The 17,541-nt window shown below is 42.2% G+C and overlaps 1 protein-coding gene across 1 annotated transcript in view; it reads right to left on the bottom strand.

Moving 5' to 3' along the window:
• Positions 1 to 4,932: 4,932 nt before the first annotated feature.
• Positions 4,933 to 17,541, bottom strand: part of ABCB11 (ATP binding cassette subfamily B member 11) — a gene marked incomplete at both ends in the record, with an annotated part of 45,303 nt that continues 32,694 nt past the window's right edge. The window contains 9 exons of the mRNA XM_082312042.1: positions 4,933 to 5,133; positions 5,877 to 6,023; positions 6,883 to 7,089; positions 7,897 to 8,094; positions 9,143 to 9,299; positions 9,413 to 9,654; positions 12,955 to 13,158; positions 15,275 to 15,436; positions 15,535 to 15,639. Of these exons, the coding sequence (XP_082168168.1) occupies positions 4,933 to 5,133; positions 5,877 to 6,023; positions 6,883 to 7,089; positions 7,897 to 8,094; positions 9,143 to 9,299; positions 9,413 to 9,654; positions 12,955 to 13,158; positions 15,275 to 15,436; positions 15,535 to 15,639 (1,623 nt within the window). The remainder of the gene's footprint in view (positions 5,134 to 5,876; positions 6,024 to 6,882; positions 7,090 to 7,896; positions 8,095 to 9,142; positions 9,300 to 9,412; positions 9,655 to 12,954; positions 13,159 to 15,274; positions 15,437 to 15,534; positions 15,640 to 17,541) is intronic.

Genomic DNA, 17,541 nt, shown 5'->3' with positions numbered 1-17,541 from the left:
CTAAAGGGTCCAAACGGTTAGCAGTGTGGGAGTGGATATCAACGGTTCGAGAACCCTCCGCAAAGGCGGTTTTGCTAACTCATTTTAACCAAGGGGGATGCCACTGCACCTTTGCTGTGCTCCTGGTAAGTAACCGGTACATCCAAAATCAGTACGTTCAAGAATGACTTTGGCAGCTTAGAAATATTAATTGCTGATTTTATTCCTAGAAGTATTGCAACCACACTGCAGTATGGTTAGAAATGACCCAATACTCTGGGTCATAACAAAGTGTTCACGTATAATCAACTTGTTTGATTTAGCTACTCGGTGGTCTTTTCGTTCTGTCCATCTCCAGCTAGATGGTGCTTCAAGCCTCAATTGTATATAGCGGTACTCAATATTTAATTTTTTTATATATAGATATTGTGTGTTAAACTGCTAGGTAATGGTGTGACAGTATCACACCACCTACAACTGTACAGCTGTACCCAGGCACTGTGAAAAGGGCCAGCATAGTTACAAACAAGGCTTTAGATTTAACTAACTTATTGAGCTTCCTGAGCAAAACAGCTTCTGATTAAGCCAGATGAGAAAAAAATAAAAGTTTATTTCAATTAGACTCTGTAGAATATATTTTTGCATTACTGTGTGATTTTTGTCACTTTTACTTTTTGAAAGTGGTCACATAAATCATGAATGATGCAGATTACACCTTTGATATTGAAAAACGCCTAAATATGGTGTAACAAATCTTTGGGTTCTGTGCATCTACACAGAGCAACAAATGAAGGAAGTTGACAATACTGAAATTATCTCAGCATATCACCTCCAGAATGTTGTTCATGCTCCTGTATTGCAAAGGTAAATTAGTCCAATTCTCTCATTTCAAGAGTGACAAGCCTGAATCACTGCTCGTAGTTGTATAAATCATGAAAACGTGATCGCAGACGAAGTCATTGCAAGTTTATATTCTTGTCAGCTTGGCTTACCTAAGCACACAAGTAACTAATACGGTAAATATGTTTGCTACATAAAATGGATGCTCTAAATAGGCAAAAAGGCAGGTACTTTCCCTTTTTATTCGGTATTTAGCACCTACTGTTGCATATTCCCTTTTGGCACACAATCTTTAAGCAACGTTTTGCTGATACCATCATCTCCTAATACTTAGTATACAAGGAGCGTAAGGCTGTAATACGGGTAATGAGGGCTGTGTGTGTGATCTGATAGCAATAAGGCTTAGAAGATGTAAACATGATATTGCTTCTAGACTTCCAATTAGTTGTGGGATAATTGAAATGGAAAGAACCTTATTTAATTGGGAAAACAAGGTGAATAGTTTGAGTTGGCCCTTGGGAATGAACGTGATACAGATTACAGAAGCAAATCTGAAACAGGCATCCTTACTTAAGAGTCTCCTAAGACTACCTTGACTTTAAAAAATTACGAATCTGTTTTTAACAGTCTGAGGAGTATTCTGCTTCATGCGTCTCCTGATATCTTCTGTAATGATTCTCTGAACTCTTTTTCCTGCAGCAGCTGGCCTGAAACCAGTCTTTTCGATAACTGTGACTCCTTAAGCAAAATGAGTAAGCTAATGGGACTAGAAACAATGAAGAACACAGACAGCTATGACAAAGATTTCTCCCGTGTTCAAGAGGCTCTGTGGTTTGTTATTCCCTCCCAGTGAGGTGACCTACAGAGGCATCACAAACCACTAGAAGGTCGGTCTGGCTGTCCTTCTGTTCCTCGCTCCTTCTGGCCAACAGCGGGGGATTCTTTGTGCGCAGCCGTCTGGGGCTCTTGCAGCAGCGTTTGGGCAATATCGGCCGTTACCGGCAACGTCGGCCATTTTAAGCTGGGAGTTAAGGGCAGGCGTCACATCTCTAAGCTCCTGCTACGTGAGAGTCTGTGCTTCCCGGCACTGACAAGGAATCTTGGTGCCTCTGTTGGGATAGACACAACCATTAATGCAGAATGCCAGCTGGCCTTTCTGCAGTCGTCTTCTAAGTCCCGTACAGACTTGGAAGACGCGGGCTCTCGCTCGCTTCCTTGGTGTGTCCCGTTAACTCAGCCTGCAACTTCGGTGCGCCAGGGAAAGGGGCAAAGACCAGCCTCCTGTCTGAACCACCTTTTATTCTTTCTGCAGCTATTAAAGCACTGCTAAAACCAAGAGTGGTGGGAAAACTGAATAAATTAAGTTAGTTTTACCAGTAACTTCAGAAATGAACCTGTTGATAAAGTAATGGCAGTAGAATAAGACACTTTCTGAGCAGCTGAGTGTGTTGGGCTATGGAGTTTTGTGCAACCGCCTGAAGAATCTCCAAAGAGGCTCCCAAAACTTCAAATGGAGTTAGCCTTTTCCAGAGCGGTGGAATAAACAAGTGTCAAGGTATAATCTTGATATTTTGATAGAATTAGAATTGTAAATCAGGAGCCAGCCATATAGCTGATGCAGTGAAATAGGCCTACGTGCCCCTTCGTCAGGCTTTAGTGAATTTATCACCGCTGAAAATTACACTTCAAGCCTTATTAAATAAGATTGTGTGGCACCTTAACTAAGACCTATCGAATTGTTAAACATTTAAACTTTATCTTCATCAGGCTTTTGCAGCTGTTTATATTGTTAATATTTGGAACAGGTACAGGGCTGAACTACTCAACCTGCTTTGGGCCACAAGGCCCCCTTTGGAATTAAGCTTTTCCTATGTAATAAGGAGGGTGGAAAGTGCTTGACTGATCCCCTCGCTCCCACTGGTGGGATCCCAGCAGAAAGTTAATCATAGAATCGCAGACTGCTTTGGGGCGGAAGGGACCTTTGAAGGTCACCTCATCCATCCAGCTCTGCACCAAGCGGTCCATCGAGGCTTGTTGCTCCTGCCCAGACACGCCGTGTAGCTCCACTTGCACTTTAGCCCTTCGCGCAGGTGCTGAAGGTCTTCATGATCAACTTGCGTACACCGTGAGTACCTTCTGTTATAGGGGCATGCTTCCCAGTACATAGCTCCCAGCATTTACTAGCTGCCTACAAACAGGGTTACAGGCACAATCTAAATGCATACAAATACTTGTTATCGGCTGCAAGATACTCGTGTGCTTCTCTGAAGGGTAAGAAAGAGATGAAGTGCTAAAGCACGAGAGCCAGTAAAAAATACAATTTATTGGTATAATTCAGGCCACAAAAGTGCTGTCCTTTAGGCAAAAGAATTATGGAATAAGTACAGACAGTAATTGTAGTTTTTAATAAAGAGACATTATTTTTCCATGGCCTTAAATACTAATATAAATTAAATATCCTATAGGTATGTCAATAGGTTATTGATAGGCACTCTGTCAATATTTTCAGTCCCAAGCCATCCAAACTAATTATTGTTCTGAAACACAAAAACGCTAAAAAGATTAGAACAGAAGGCCAATAATGCAGCTTCCTTTTTCATTTTCAGTTAAGGATTAAAATACAGACTTCCTTGGCTAAATAGCATTTCAGCGTCAGCTATGTGATTTCGGTAGGGTCTGTGGAAGTAATTCTATTAATAGAGCCGTACAAAAGTTGAAATTGCTTTTTGCTGCCTGGAATTAAGGGCTGTATCCTAGTAAAGCTTTCACCCTTCCAGCTCTATTCAAGTTTCAGCAGTTTGTACTGTTGTGTAGTTTTATAAGAAACTCCATTATGGTGTGATTTGTTGCAAAGTGGGTGAACCCTCCCACCCACAGCTGCAGATTTTAGGATATGGAGAATGCCTTTTCCAGGTAATACTCTACTGAAATCAAGAATTAAATTTTGAAACTGTAATTTAGACTTTCTGTCTATCTGCTTTGTCTCCAAGAGCCCGGTCACTAAAGGAAGGAGTCCTGTTGTCCTGCAGACAATATCCAATAACATATTTCAGAGAAACAGGCAGTAGACCTTATAATAAACTGTTGCAGATACAAGCTTCTGTCAGAAGACACTTCCTGACCTTTGTCATTGCTGAATGAATTGTTGCTCTATTTATCAACTCTGCTTAATACAAACAAAGAGCTAATTATGGCTATTTCTTTTCCACCTTTACTGAATATATTTATGATTTCTGTAAAAATACTCATCGTTGTCTTGCCTTCTGAAAAAAAGAGGACATATTATCCGTCACCGTCTCAACAGAAGTGATTTAAAGAACTGTGACGATTAACTGTAGGATTTTGCATTGATTTAACGAAAGCATTTATTCCTATTCAAAATCTAGTCGACAGCTTTGATCAGAGTGGCGAGTGTAGGGGAAATGATCCTCACCAGCTTCTGTCCCTCTTCGCGGTTGCTTTCCTTACTTTTGTGGCGCTGCCTCCTCTGTAAGTACTTAACGGTCTTGTTGAAGGGGCAGCGCTGTCAGGCTCAGGGCGCCGATGCGTTAGCGCTGTAGCTGCACGCAGTGGAAGCTTGGCCTCCCCTGCCAGCACAGGCGAGGTGTCTGGTATGGGGGGGTGGGTCTGTACCCACAGCGAGGGTATCTGTTGTAATCCTCTGCAGACCGAACGTTGGGAGAGATTGGATCCCGTCAGATACACAGCATCATTCCTGGGATTGTTTTTTATTCATGGAGCTTACCTAGGCACGTGGCAGTTTCCAGAACACCAGGGTGGAGTCTTCCTTGATTGCTAGTTGAGGAATGAGAGGCCTGTGCAGTCTGACTGCAGGTGGTGGCAATTCCCCAGCTCCCCAGCAAAGATCTTTCCCATTTTCAGGCTTGCTTTCCCTTAGCAGCGGGCTAAGCCACTTCCTGAATGCCTCAGCCTACGCTTAGTCCCCTGCCTGTGCCTGACAAGTGTGCTTGATGCAGAAAGCTCCATACGTTTAGGGTACCACAGAACTCAGACTATTGTAGCGCGCTTTGTAGCACTGTGGGGTACCGACATACACATACCTACCGCGAGTATTTGCTTACAGAAATCTTTCCAATTTAGAATCACAGTAATTCAGCTAATTGGGGCGCCAGTGGTAACAAGCTTATAATAAGCTCCTTCCATGGCCATCAGTTCATCATGAGTGCCCCTTTCGATGACGAGTCCTTGCGACATCACAGCGATGATGTCAGCGTTCTGGATGGTGGACAAGCGGTGGGCAATGACGATGCAGGTACGTCCCTCTCTGGCCTTATCCAGCGCTGCCTGCACAGTCTAAAGGCAAGAGACAACATGTCAGAGTGAAAATGTGCAAACCAAATTGGGGCTCAGAGCTGGAGAAAGCTGATTGCTTCAGATTAATTAACCATATTGTGCAACACTTGTAACAGTCAGTACGAGGCTACATCGAAGGTTATGTTACTGGTGTGCTTAGCTGGGTCAGGAGCTCAGTTTGTTAGCAGGACAAAGAAGGGACGGGTAAATAGAGAGCAGAAATTAAGGCAGGCCTTTATTCAGCTGACATGCTGACTGTCAGCTCGGTGTGGATGTGTTTTTAAATTTCCACCATTTCCCTAATCTCTGAGCATAACCAAGCCATGCAAATTATCGCCCAAGTTCTTAGGCCCCTCGCTGCTGTTTTTATTGGATATTCGGGCTCAGCATTCATATGCTTGAATATATTTTTGTTTGTTTGTTTTTAATGTGCAGAAACTGTATTTATGAAACACTCCCACTGAATGCTTTGAAACCCAGGGAATTAGTATGCACGTTCCTGAAAAAGCGCTGCCTCTTGCTGGCAGTCTAAGAGCCCTTGTAGCTGGCTGCTTGTTTTATAGCTGTGCTTTCTGGATCTTTCAAAAAGATCATCGAAGGTGTAAGTGCTGAATTAACAATGTGGAATAACGTTGCGGTCATGCAGTGGAGTACGTCGGGATGTCTCTGTAGAACAGAAAAAGGCGTTGTACATGTAAGCCATTGCATTAACTTTCCCTTATTGCTTATCGCTGCACATTTACCTTTTCACTTTCTGTGTCTAAGGCAGAGGTAGCTTCATCCAGTAATAAAATTTTAGGATCTCGTATGATGGCCCTCGCTATAGCAATGCGTTGTTTTTGCCCACGAGACAGCTGGGATCCTTGAGCCCCAACATTAGTTTCGTATTTCTGAAAAATATGCAAAAGGAAGATTTTATTCCGGTGTAAGCAAACACACCAGTACACAGCCTGAAGGAGGAGCAGGAGGAGAGAGGCAAGAGCGCTGATCATTGCTGCCTCCTCCTTAAAAAACCCGGCGGTGCAGAAACGCTGTGTGAGTGATACACGTGTTCGGGGAGACGTTTCCGAGCCGTGCTTTGCAGTGCACGGGGCCCAGGCAGTATGGTGGCGGGCCTGGAAGAAACATTTGATAGCAAGATGATGGCTGATTTATCTGAGGCCAGAGAAATCCCCCCACCTCAGATCTGGGAGAAGAGGCTAGAAGTGATTTAAGGGCTTTCTGGACAAGTGTGTTGTTTGGGTGCCTAAATTGCATCCACACCTTTTACGTTCTTCTGATTTATATTTATACGCTTTCAGTGCATTTAAGTGCATGTAGGCAACCAGCTTCAACTATTTTTGTCTAAGTATCATGCCCTAGTCACAAGACAAATCTCCCACAGTTGGGAACAGATTTAGATTTCCTGACTCAGTGTAATGCTTTGGCTGCTGAACTGGGCTGCTTTTGCTTTTTTGTCCATGGCTTTGAAAAATCTTCCCTTTTCTCCTAATTGAGAGTGGTGACTGCTGGTTTCAGTTTTGTAAATATTTGCCTACTGTGTAAAAATGCAGTAGCAACTCACGCCCAAGCTGTCAGGAACATAACGAATGGTCATGACACCGTCTTCGCTCCTACTGCGACAGCTGTAAAAGTAAATGAAAGGCATACGAGTGCAGCAACTTCATCTGGGTGTGGAGCGACTCCCGCTGCAATGAACACCGAGCAGCCTATCTGCAGTTCCACAGCCAGCGCCTCGCGGGTACTTACATCAGGCAGCGACATGACAAAATCATGCAGCTGAGCCTTCTGGGCCGCTTCTATGACTTTCTCCATCCTCGCCTCTTTGGTGTTACTGCCGTATTTGATATTATCAGCAATGCTGCAGTCGAATAGCACGGGCTCCTGGGACACTATTCCAATTTTTGATCTAAGAAACTGTACATTTATTTTCTTCGTGTCGTGGCCATCTATTAACTACCAGGAAATAGGAGAAAACTTGAAACATCATTCCAAAACAACAGCCTGCAAAACCCAGCTAGTTTATAGCAAAACTAAATGATTTAGCCATATTACTAAATGCAAACACAACTGACTTAAAGTGATTTGAAGAATCTGCTTATATTTGACTCCTTTGCACAGGATGTGTATTTTCTGGGTATCGCTGTGATCCAGCCAAACACTAGACCATTTGCTTAATCTTAAGTCCAAGTGAACTATGTAATTGCTTAAGGTTAGGCAGGGGCTTTGTTGCCTTCCTGGCGCAGTGATTACCACACTGATTTTTTCCAAAAAGAAAGAGAAATCAAACTCGATGGTTACATATTTACATGAGGAAAAGACAGAAAAGCTTTTGAAGCTATCAGTAATTGCATAACTGGAAGTTAAATCTAGACAAATTCAACCTGCAAAGAAGCTGCATGTTGAAGCTGTATATGTAGGGATGCTCCAGGCTCTTTGTTGCTCCATTCAGACTTGATTTTTGCTTGTGCTCCCGCCATGTACGCCAGACAATATATGTTTCATACAGGAGCTACCAAGGTGAATGTCTGTGGCCTACACAATGCACGAGGGCACGCCTGAGGCTTGCAGTGTTCTGATCCTGCCTGAATACCTCTGAGATGACACTCAGGAGTTGCCCGAACAGTCCACGTTTGTGAGCTGAAGCCCCACGCTGCACATGTACGTGGCACCACCGCTAGGCTGCACAGCAGGACGCATTCAGAAGAGTCCTTGTAGCATTGCTGAAAACAACAGCACGCAAACCACGTTTCCTTTGCTTACCACACTTCCGTGCTCAGGGTCGTAGAAACGCTCCAGAAGCTGGACACTGGTGCTCTTACCGCAGCCACTACTTCCAACAAATGCCAAAGTCTGTCCAGGCCTAACAGCTACAGAGAGTCCTTTCAGGACCTGAATATCAGGCCGAGAAGGGTATGTGAATTTACAGTTAAGAAATTCAATGCTTCCCTTGAAATCATCCTGGTGAAAAAAAAAAATGAGAAAGAAAGATGCTACAGTGAGCTCGAGCTCAAAACCGAGTCGTAAAGTACAAAGTAACTCTACCTCAAATTCCATTCTTGCATCTCTTATTTAAAATATGGCATTAGTGCTTGTGAAATTAGCCCAGAAAGAGGGATACAAACCATACTGGAGTAGCTGTTCTAGAGATGAAGCCATTGGTCATAACACTAATGCTCTGGTTACACCTCCCTGTACCGCACTGGTCAGAGGCATCAACTGGAAAGAGGATTGCCTTGCAAATGGGTAAGTTTTTTATCTTAATACAGACATTGCGTAAGTGTAAATTTGGTGATAGTCCAAATACATTTGTGCAAAAAGCTGGATTTGGTAAAAAAAAAAAAAAAAAAAATCAATTGAACTTCGCAACGTTACAACACATGAATTCAGGTCAGTTTTCCCAGAGCTCTTAAAAAACTCTTTTACAAAACTCTGAAGGGAATCAAGATACTTTATTTTCAAGGTTTGAAGGAAAATACTTAATGTATTTCGTTCATAACAATTATTGCAAGTTTTTGTTTAATTCTGAAAAAAATAAGCAAAATGAAAAATAAACTATTTGACTGTTCTACATCTGACTTTTCAATTCACCAAAAATTGAACATTTTCATTCTGTCTGACTCAAAGATGATTCGCCTCCTCGTGAACACCCCCAACATTTTGACGTGAATGGAAAAAAGCCTCCATTATAAGCTAGCGATAGTCAGGTTTATGTGCGAACTGTGGCGCAGAAAGAAAAATCATGCTATTCCGTGAGTCATCCAAATGGGTCCTATTCCAATTTACAGGAGTTTTACCCTGACAAATTCCTAACAGCCACACTTTATAGTACTCTTGCCGTCTAGTACAGAGCTCGCTGCTTCCGAAAGAGCAAAGGCAAGTAACAATTATACAATCAGCAGAACCTTCCTGTAAAGCAGGGATCCTCATTGACTTATAAATCGTTAGTGCAACTTCAGTGCTTATATTGAGCTGAATGACATCACAAATTACTCATCTCCGCTCTTACCCATTTCTCCCCTTTTTCACTGTAAACACTGATTTTAGGAAGCCGATCGACCAGTTGAAAAAAGCGTGCGGCAGATGTTTTGGCTTTGGCATAGTTTGGGGTATAGGAAGAAGCTCTTCCCAAAGCAGTTCCGCTGGTCACAATAGCAGAGATCACCCTGTGGGGAAGGGGGACACGGTCATTCTTGGGAAGCCGTCGAGAGACCGAACGCTACACCGAGACCAGCGCTTCTGGAGAGGAGCCGGTTTGTGGCTCCGGGCGGGCTCTCACCTGAACACAAAGCTGTAATGGAGTCCTTCAGTGTCAACTAGAAACCCTCCGTATCTGTAGGAGACGGCGTTGGCAATGAACACTATGCTCTGGGCAAAGCCAAAGCAGAGTCCGTAAACATGTGCTTTCTTGGTTGCAGCTCTGTAGGGCATATACAGGTTCTTCTCAAAATTGTTGATAAACATTTTCTCTTTCCCTATCCCAGCTACAGTCCTGATGTTAGAGAGGGCTTCACTGGAAATCTGGAGGAGAAAAAAAAAAAAAAAATGGGTAAAAGCTCCTAGTTTTTACTTGGAAAAGCAGAGTGTGCTCTTTCAGAAATGCATGATTCTCTTGTGAACACAGGGCACTAATGCCACACAGAAATTGATTCAGATATGATACAGACTGGCCCAAATATCAGCCAACCTAAGGAGAAACTTCCCTACAAGCAATTATCTGCTACCAGCCTCAAGAGTCACGCTCTGTCTGCTCCACGAGAGCGAAGTTACCGTAAGCACACTTAGGAAATCGGGCACGTGCTCTCACTTGTGACTTATTTCACATGATGTGAATAAATGGGCCATCCACAAAAGCAAAAAATGGTTTTAGGAACACTGTTATTTCCTTGATTGCATGCATTTGTTAATTAAAGATGTCTATTTCAATTATTTGTTTTACTTACAGGAATAGTCAGAGCAAGGGTTAGAAGGGCTGCTATCCCCAACTTCTGTTTCATAAATTAAAACCACCTGAATTCACTACGTTTCCTCACCTGCTCATCCTCCCTCTTTCTCTTGTTTATGTCCAAAAAGCCTGATGAGATGGAACATATAAATGGGGGGTGACACCTTGATTCCTCTAACAGCAGTGGCACAATTGCCAGAATTTTTACCTTGTACATCGGCAAAGAGTAAGCAAATGCTTGCCTATGTACACAGAAAAATGCAACACAGGAGATTCTGAGATAATCCCCGTGGGAACTTCTCTGGAGCTTTAATTATTTGTAGGCTTTATATTGTGCTTTGTTGCCAGTCAGAATTTGGGGTTCTGTCCCCAAAAAATAGCACTACAGTTTCATCTACAGAAGTAAATCGACAGTTTGTTTGATCCTTATTTCACCCTACTTATCTCAAGTAATTTTATTAAAAAATGGGTTGAAAATGCTGGACTTTCCTGGACTTTGATAGTGGTTTCATAGTGTGACGCTTTCCTTTGGGAAGCAACAGTCGGCTTATGGATGTTTTCAGCATGTAGGAAGAGATCTGAATATAAATCATTAAAAATATTCCATCCAATTTCAGGGTGTTTTTTCCTGGCCAAAATTAAGAGTCAAATCTCTTGCATTATCAGGCAATGTGAAAGAGCTGATGAGTAGGTACTGTGAATTGGATTGTTCAGACTGTGCTTGTCCATGTTTAGCATGGCTGATGAGCAATCACTGTGGAAGAACTCAGAGTGTTCAGCATTTGGATGCAGTGCTGGCAAATAAATTAGAAAATAACACCAGACATAATCAGTCATCGCCAAAACTGCTGAAGCATGGAGTGCCCTTTTCATCCCAGCCTCTGGGTCGTTCCGTTGAATAAAAGCTGATGCCTTGACTCATTAGTGAAGTTTCTGTCTTTATCAAGGCAGTATTTTGATTTATCACTTTTTGTAAATAATTAAACTGTTCTGAATGTGGGCAATTTGTCTGGTCTTAATTCTTCCTTGGCTTTCTAGAATTGAAGATTGTTCCTAACAGCACTCACAGTGGCCCGTAAATGTATTCATTTGATTAGTGATACCAGTGTCAAGTGATATTAATTCACGTAATACCTTTTGTGCATTTAAAAAAAAAAAAATTCCAGAAGTCTGCATGTGTAGGTAGTCAACATGATTTTTTTTAAGAAGTTCTATGCCCCCAGTCAGGACGTGCTGCTTTAAATCACACCCAGAAATGGGAACTGGGAGCTGAAGATTTGCTTCTTCAGAAGTCAAAAAGGGGGGTGGCAGGCGGAGCTAGCTGCAGCAGGCAACGGGAGAGAAACAGCCAGTAGATGCCGAGCTGAACAGGGCAAAGGGCTCCAGTCCATGTGTTTGCTGCACAGATTAAGGTCAAGAGGAGGCTGAAGATAGTTGGTTGAGAGCTCAGATGGGTAGAGGGAAGGTTCAGATGGGGCAGGGTGGAAGGCGGGATGGGTAAGATGTTTGGTGGGCAGGACTTTAATGTAGGAAGACGGAAGACTGGGAGGAGTGGGAACTCTGCAAGAGTCATTTTAGGATGGGCTAAAGTAGCTCTGCAGAAGGAAAATCTCTGAGGCTTTGAGGGAGCCTGAAAAGCATACTTTTTCTGATGCTAGAAATACGGCAGCCTAAAGCGGGGGAGAAGGCTCAGGCATTACTCTGAGCGGGGTAACCTGAGGTAGTCTTCCTCGTGTTGCCTGTCTTCTAAATCCCCTGCGTTTCTGACACAGTTCAGTTTCCGCACAGCTGAGCTAGGTATACTTAAAAAGTATCAGGTTCTGGGTCTTATGCCAGAACTTCGTGACCCAGAACTAAAGTTAATGGAGTTTGAGCGTTCCAAAGGCGGCAGACCTGCTCGCTCTTCTTTGTGCATAGGAGTGAACTCCTGAGAAAATGGCATTCCTTTCTCTTGTGTCCCTCCCTTCTCCTGTTCTGGTGCATGGACTGGAAGTCTGCTCAGCCAGTGCAAACTTCATACAGCTATTCTCAGCCTTGTGCGAACTACGTAAACCTATTCTCAGCCTTTGAGGTGAGGCAGTTCGCAGGGTCTTGCAGCCAGCGGAGCATGGCTGCCGCTAACCGTGATACTGGAGTTGGAGTAACAAGGAGGGGGGCTTTAGCCAGGGGTCACTGAACACCGGACGCATTCTTTCCAAGGAAAGGGAATTCCTTCCTCATGTCCCATGCTGGTTGGTTGAATACCCACACAGGTATGGTTTCACCATGGAACAAAATTTAACGTATTATGAGAAAGTGCTATGTCTCCTGCTACAAATTAACAGAAAAAGGGTTAATGCTTATCTGAATTAAAAAAAAAAAAAAATTATATACTAGCTGAGAAATGAGAATTGGTAGAATTTTGACCCTTAAAATCCATACATAAAAATAAAGTGATGCTTGTGATGTAGCAGCACCCATTGCTGGAGAAGCTGGCAAGCTAGGAGGGCCCACTGAAGGAACAATTCTGCTCTCTCTAAAATCCAGGTACTGATCTGCGGTTCAGTGCCAAATTCTCAGATGTGAGGATTTTTAAGTGAACAAGTATCGCTGCTTTCTGAGGACAGCATAATCACGGGGCATCAACAAATGGGTATTTAAATAAAACCCAACAAAGGCGAAACAAACTGCTGAGAGATCTGTGTCTTCTATGCAGCAAGTGCTTTTGCAGTTAAGGAGTTCCCAAAGATGTTTCAGTGGCTTGACAAGCTGAAATATCACAACTTATTTGCAAAACATTGCCAGTTCCATTACATTTGAATTACTGATGGTCCCAAATGCCTGATTTTTCAACTCCCCATGACTGCAAATATAAATTAGTTTTTTAATAACATTACCCGTCCAGCAACTTCCAGGGCTTTCTTGTCCTGAGAGGCGAATCCTGTCAGCATTTTAGCCTGCACGGCTCCAGATAAGGCCAAAAAGGGCAGGAAACACAGGATAACTAAACTCAGTTTCCAGCTGAAGTAGAACGCAATGATCATGGCCACCCCGATGTTGGTAAAGGAATTGACAATCATTCCTATCTGCGATCCAGTTGCCTTCAAAGAAAAGAAACAGAAATGATTGACTTGTACTCCAACAGTAACTTCAAAAATCTTTAAATAAATTGTCCTATAAAATTTTAGAAAACTCTGAATGATATTAAAATATCATAAGGCACCAACAGCTGCTGACTGCACTGGAATTTAGCCAGTTTGGATATACTGTTTCCAATTACTTGTATCAAGAGAAGGACTGCAAATCTCCAGTATGCCTGTCCCCTGCCAAACTTTCCAGTGAGAACTCAGAAAATTGTTTCTAATGATTGTGAGAAAGATAATGTAACTATTGAAATGAGTTCCCTTGGTTCCCTGGGGAATTGCTCATCTGAATACTCTGTTTAGCCCCTACATTTATCCATCTAGATTTAAGTAATAAACAGAACCCTTTTGCAACTTAACAACAAAGTCTCAGCTGTGCTAAAATCAGTAAGAAACATCACTGAGAAAGGATGAATTAAAGTTGCATTTCTGCTTGTCTCTTTATTAAGGAAAAATTTTACATATGCCTTTGACATCGCCTTTATTGAATGCATTCATCTTCTCCTGATGGACTTCGAGAACACTATTCTTTGTAATAAACTTGATTTATTTACTCAAAAGTTATTTTCTTTCATAGCAGTAAACAGCAGCCCTAGATAGGAACTAGGTGCTATGCATTAGAAAAAAACCATACATTTGATATCCTTGATCATTTTCAGTCGAATTCATTTGCAGGATGTAGACTTGCAGCACAAAATGCTCATCATCTACTCCTCCCCTGACCTGCAGCAATAAGGCAAGGTGCCTCGGGCCTGGCCACGGTGGAAGATACACCTCCCAGCTCTGCAGAGGCTACCAAAAGGAGCAGCCCTAGGGCTGCTCTTACCTGGATCCTGCAGCTCTAACACCCCCTCGCTCCAAGAGTCCAGTTCTTACTCCTGGTGCAGATGTAGACATTTTCAGACCCCGGACACTTGTGTGCATCTTCTCACCTTCAGCCTGCTCTGCAATAGCAGCAGCTGGCTAAGCTCTGTGTCAGGCAGTGACAGGCGGAGGACACTGCTGCTCAAGTAGCTCTGTTTTTTTGCCCCAGAGCTGTGGGTTGAATGGCTGTGCCCCACTGCTCTACGTGTGCTTAGAACAAAGATGTCCCTTAGGAGGCTATTAAATGGTTCAGTCAGTGTTGTACAGGTTTGTTTATTTCAATTAAAATATGCCCTGTAAGTGCCTGTAAGGGCTGAAGAGGTTTGCAGCTGGTTTCTCTGATTCTGCAGGAATTGCTGCTGACAGAGGTCTGGGGAACCTCTTCTCTCATTTGTCTTTTAAATTCTTAAAATCCCCATTAATAGTTTTTAAAAACTAACCCACCATCTTCAGTCAAGCTGAAACAGGACAATTTTTGTAACAAAGAAATCTGTATGTTTCCTTCTCCGTTTCTAGAAAATATTGCTTGCATTGGAGCCAAGTGAAATGGCATCTGACTCCCTTCTACCAAAGCATCGCTTCAGACAGGTAACATTTATAGCTCAGCATGATTTAACGCTCACCCACTAAGGAACACAACGCATGGAGTTAGTGGTTCTCTTTCCCAAATAATAAGTCACACTGAAACTGGCTGCATGAGTCCAGGGCTGGAGCACCAGCCAGTACTGTAAACTGTTTTTCCAAGTGGACTGTTAGTTTAAATCAAAACTCTCACAACAAGCACAATACCATGCTGAAAACCTGAAAACATGATCAGAGATGAAATGTCACTAAAATACTAGTCTGATGTGTTTTTGAAATAAACACTTAAGCATTGTGGCAAAAAGCTAATTCATCTCCAGAAAAAAGAAATTAAAACTTTTGCACTGGATGCTCCTTGCCGTTCCATTGATGGTTGTGTTCTTGTTCTGGTAATATAGGCAGGAATAATGGGCAGTAAATTGTGACCATATTTGTGCTTTTAGGTAAATACAGTGAGAATAGTTCCACGTTGACAGTCTATGATAAATAGAAATAGCTTAACTGACTGACCAAGGACTGATCTACACGGACCTCACTGGTTGCATGCTAGCTAATTTCTGTGACTGTGCCAAAATAGGCCTTCAATCAGTGCTTACAGTAAAATGATTCTTAAGCTACCAGGTCTTACCCCTTGGACCTGGGAGGCATCTGTTGCAAGTCTTGTAGTCAAAGCACCGGGGCTGTTCTTCCGGTCATCAAACCAACCAATGTCTTGCCCTAGCATAGCCTGGAAACCGATTTTCCTTAACCGTCTTGTAAGCAGCTCACCAGACTTGGCAAAGGTGTATCCCTGGGGTGCATAAGAATAAATACAAATATTGTACAGAAAGAGATACCCACAGAGTAAAGGATCAGAAACAAGATTTACCCATATTGGACTGCTATTACCTGTAGAAACTGTGTGAAAAATGAAAGGATTCCAATTAAGACAAAGAGCACGCAGACACCATTGATCTGGATTCTTCTTTCTTCTTCTTCAAGAATGGAGAAGGTCTTTGAAAAAAATAGGTGGCATCATATTAGAAGTGTCAGTTTTGCTGTGGGTGAAGTTCATTCATGACTCCCTATTACCAAGTGCAGAAGCCCACTCAAGACCCAAAGCCTCCCTCACCCCTTCCAAAGGCCCGATTCCTTATTTTTCCTAAGGTGAGCCTGGGTACAACATCATGTTTTTTACTCCTGTTAAACAAGAAGTTTATTATACTCAGTGTCTGCACATACTGCTATTACTTGTTGCCCATCCCTAGTTATAATTAATCAGTCATCCCCCCATTCTAGACAAGACCCAGTGGGATAACCAGAGAATAGCAGTGAAATAAATAGCACAGCAACAAAGGAACAGTGCAGCAGCTCCCTTATCTCCTCACCAGTCTATGCCAATTGCAACTTTATTGGGCCATACAAAACAAAGTTTGTGTAAATAAGTGTACCCTAGCATGAGTCTCCTTGCACAACGCTAACAGATCTGTAACTGCTACAGGTAGGCTTCAAGAGGAACCGATTGTCTTTTACTGAAGGAGTGTGGATACAAGCTATTCGCTTACTGCTGGGTACTTGACAAAAAGCATTAGTGCTTAAAGTAGAGCCCCTCCACCCCATTCTGCTCCAGTCTCCATATTATTTTCCTTTTATCTCTTGTTCTTAATATCTGGGCTTTTTCAACACCTGCCAGCATTACTGGCTGCTGCTGAAGTAGTGGTCCAAATCTAAGTAGCCATCCTTTAGCAATTCCTTTCAGTCAGAGCGGATGATATGTAGGTCAGTTAACCTACCTGAAGTTGTTAAACTACTTCTGCTACTTGCAGGTATAAGCCACAGCTCATGTTTGTACTTCTCCGCTAACCTTAAATTAATTTTAATTGGATTTTCACAGGTAATAATTACTATAAATTGACTAATCTCTCAACCTGTTATCTGTAAGGTGTAAATAAAAATAACTTGTGCATTCAACTTTTACTTATACCAAAAACAGCTTAAATTCTTCTAGGTAAGCCTTTAACAGTAGAAAGAGAAGAAGGAATTTTCATTACAGCTGCAAAATGTAAAAATTCCACAAAAATAAACTTAAGTACTAGTCTTAAAAGGTCAACCCAAGTTATCTATGGTTCAGAGTGAGCTATGCATCAGAGTAACAGGGAGGAATTAGAGCATGAATTTGAGAAAAAGAAATAGCTGTTCTTTAGTGGGAATTCCACTTCAAGTATTTTAACTTTGTACATCAGCACCTTGGCAACAAAATAAATCCTGCAAAATCCAAAATGATAATATCAAAACGGCACTTAGTGTTGCAAGCTGAGCTGTTCCAATGCCATGCTGTCTTATCAGTAGGAAGGTATATTAGTTTCTCAGGTTAATCTTTGTTTAAAAAAAACCAAAACCACCAGGTATTTTTTAATCTGTCATAATAAGAACAAAACATATAATGGTCTGCTGCTATTCCTATCCCCTTAATGAAATCCACTGTATATCCAGTAATTCATGTTTGATCCTGAACTGAACAGGCTGTGAGCAGATTTCATCTGTCTTTGTAACATATGTACCTAGAAAAGATACCACTGTTTTTTGTTTGGTTTTTTTTTTTTCTGTAGAACGTATTCTAGTTAAACGCTTGGACTGAATGACATACAAGGTGAAATCAGTGCATGCAGAAACTGTGTCCTACCAGGATTCTGGATTTTAGAATTGCCGTGATGGTATTTTCTGTATCATCATAGTGTGCAATATCTAGACATGAATGGGAAAATGCACTTCATAGTCGTGGTCATGCCACATGCAGAGCTAGCCTAAAACGTAACCAGGGGAATAACTGCTCATCATTGTGAACATTTGTTAACATGTATGTCATGTTAATTACAGTGCTGTGGTACTTCTTCCGTATGAAAAAACATCAGCAAA

The sequence above is a fragment of the Platalea leucorodia genome (genome assembly GCF_965183815.1).
Source record: "Platalea leucorodia genome assembly, chromosome: 5".
Classification (NCBI taxonomy): Eukaryota; Metazoa; Chordata; class Aves; order Pelecaniformes; family Threskiornithidae; genus Platalea; species Platalea leucorodia.
Note: the sequence above shows the minus strand (reverse complement) of the source record. Positions and strands in the feature narration are given on the sequence as shown.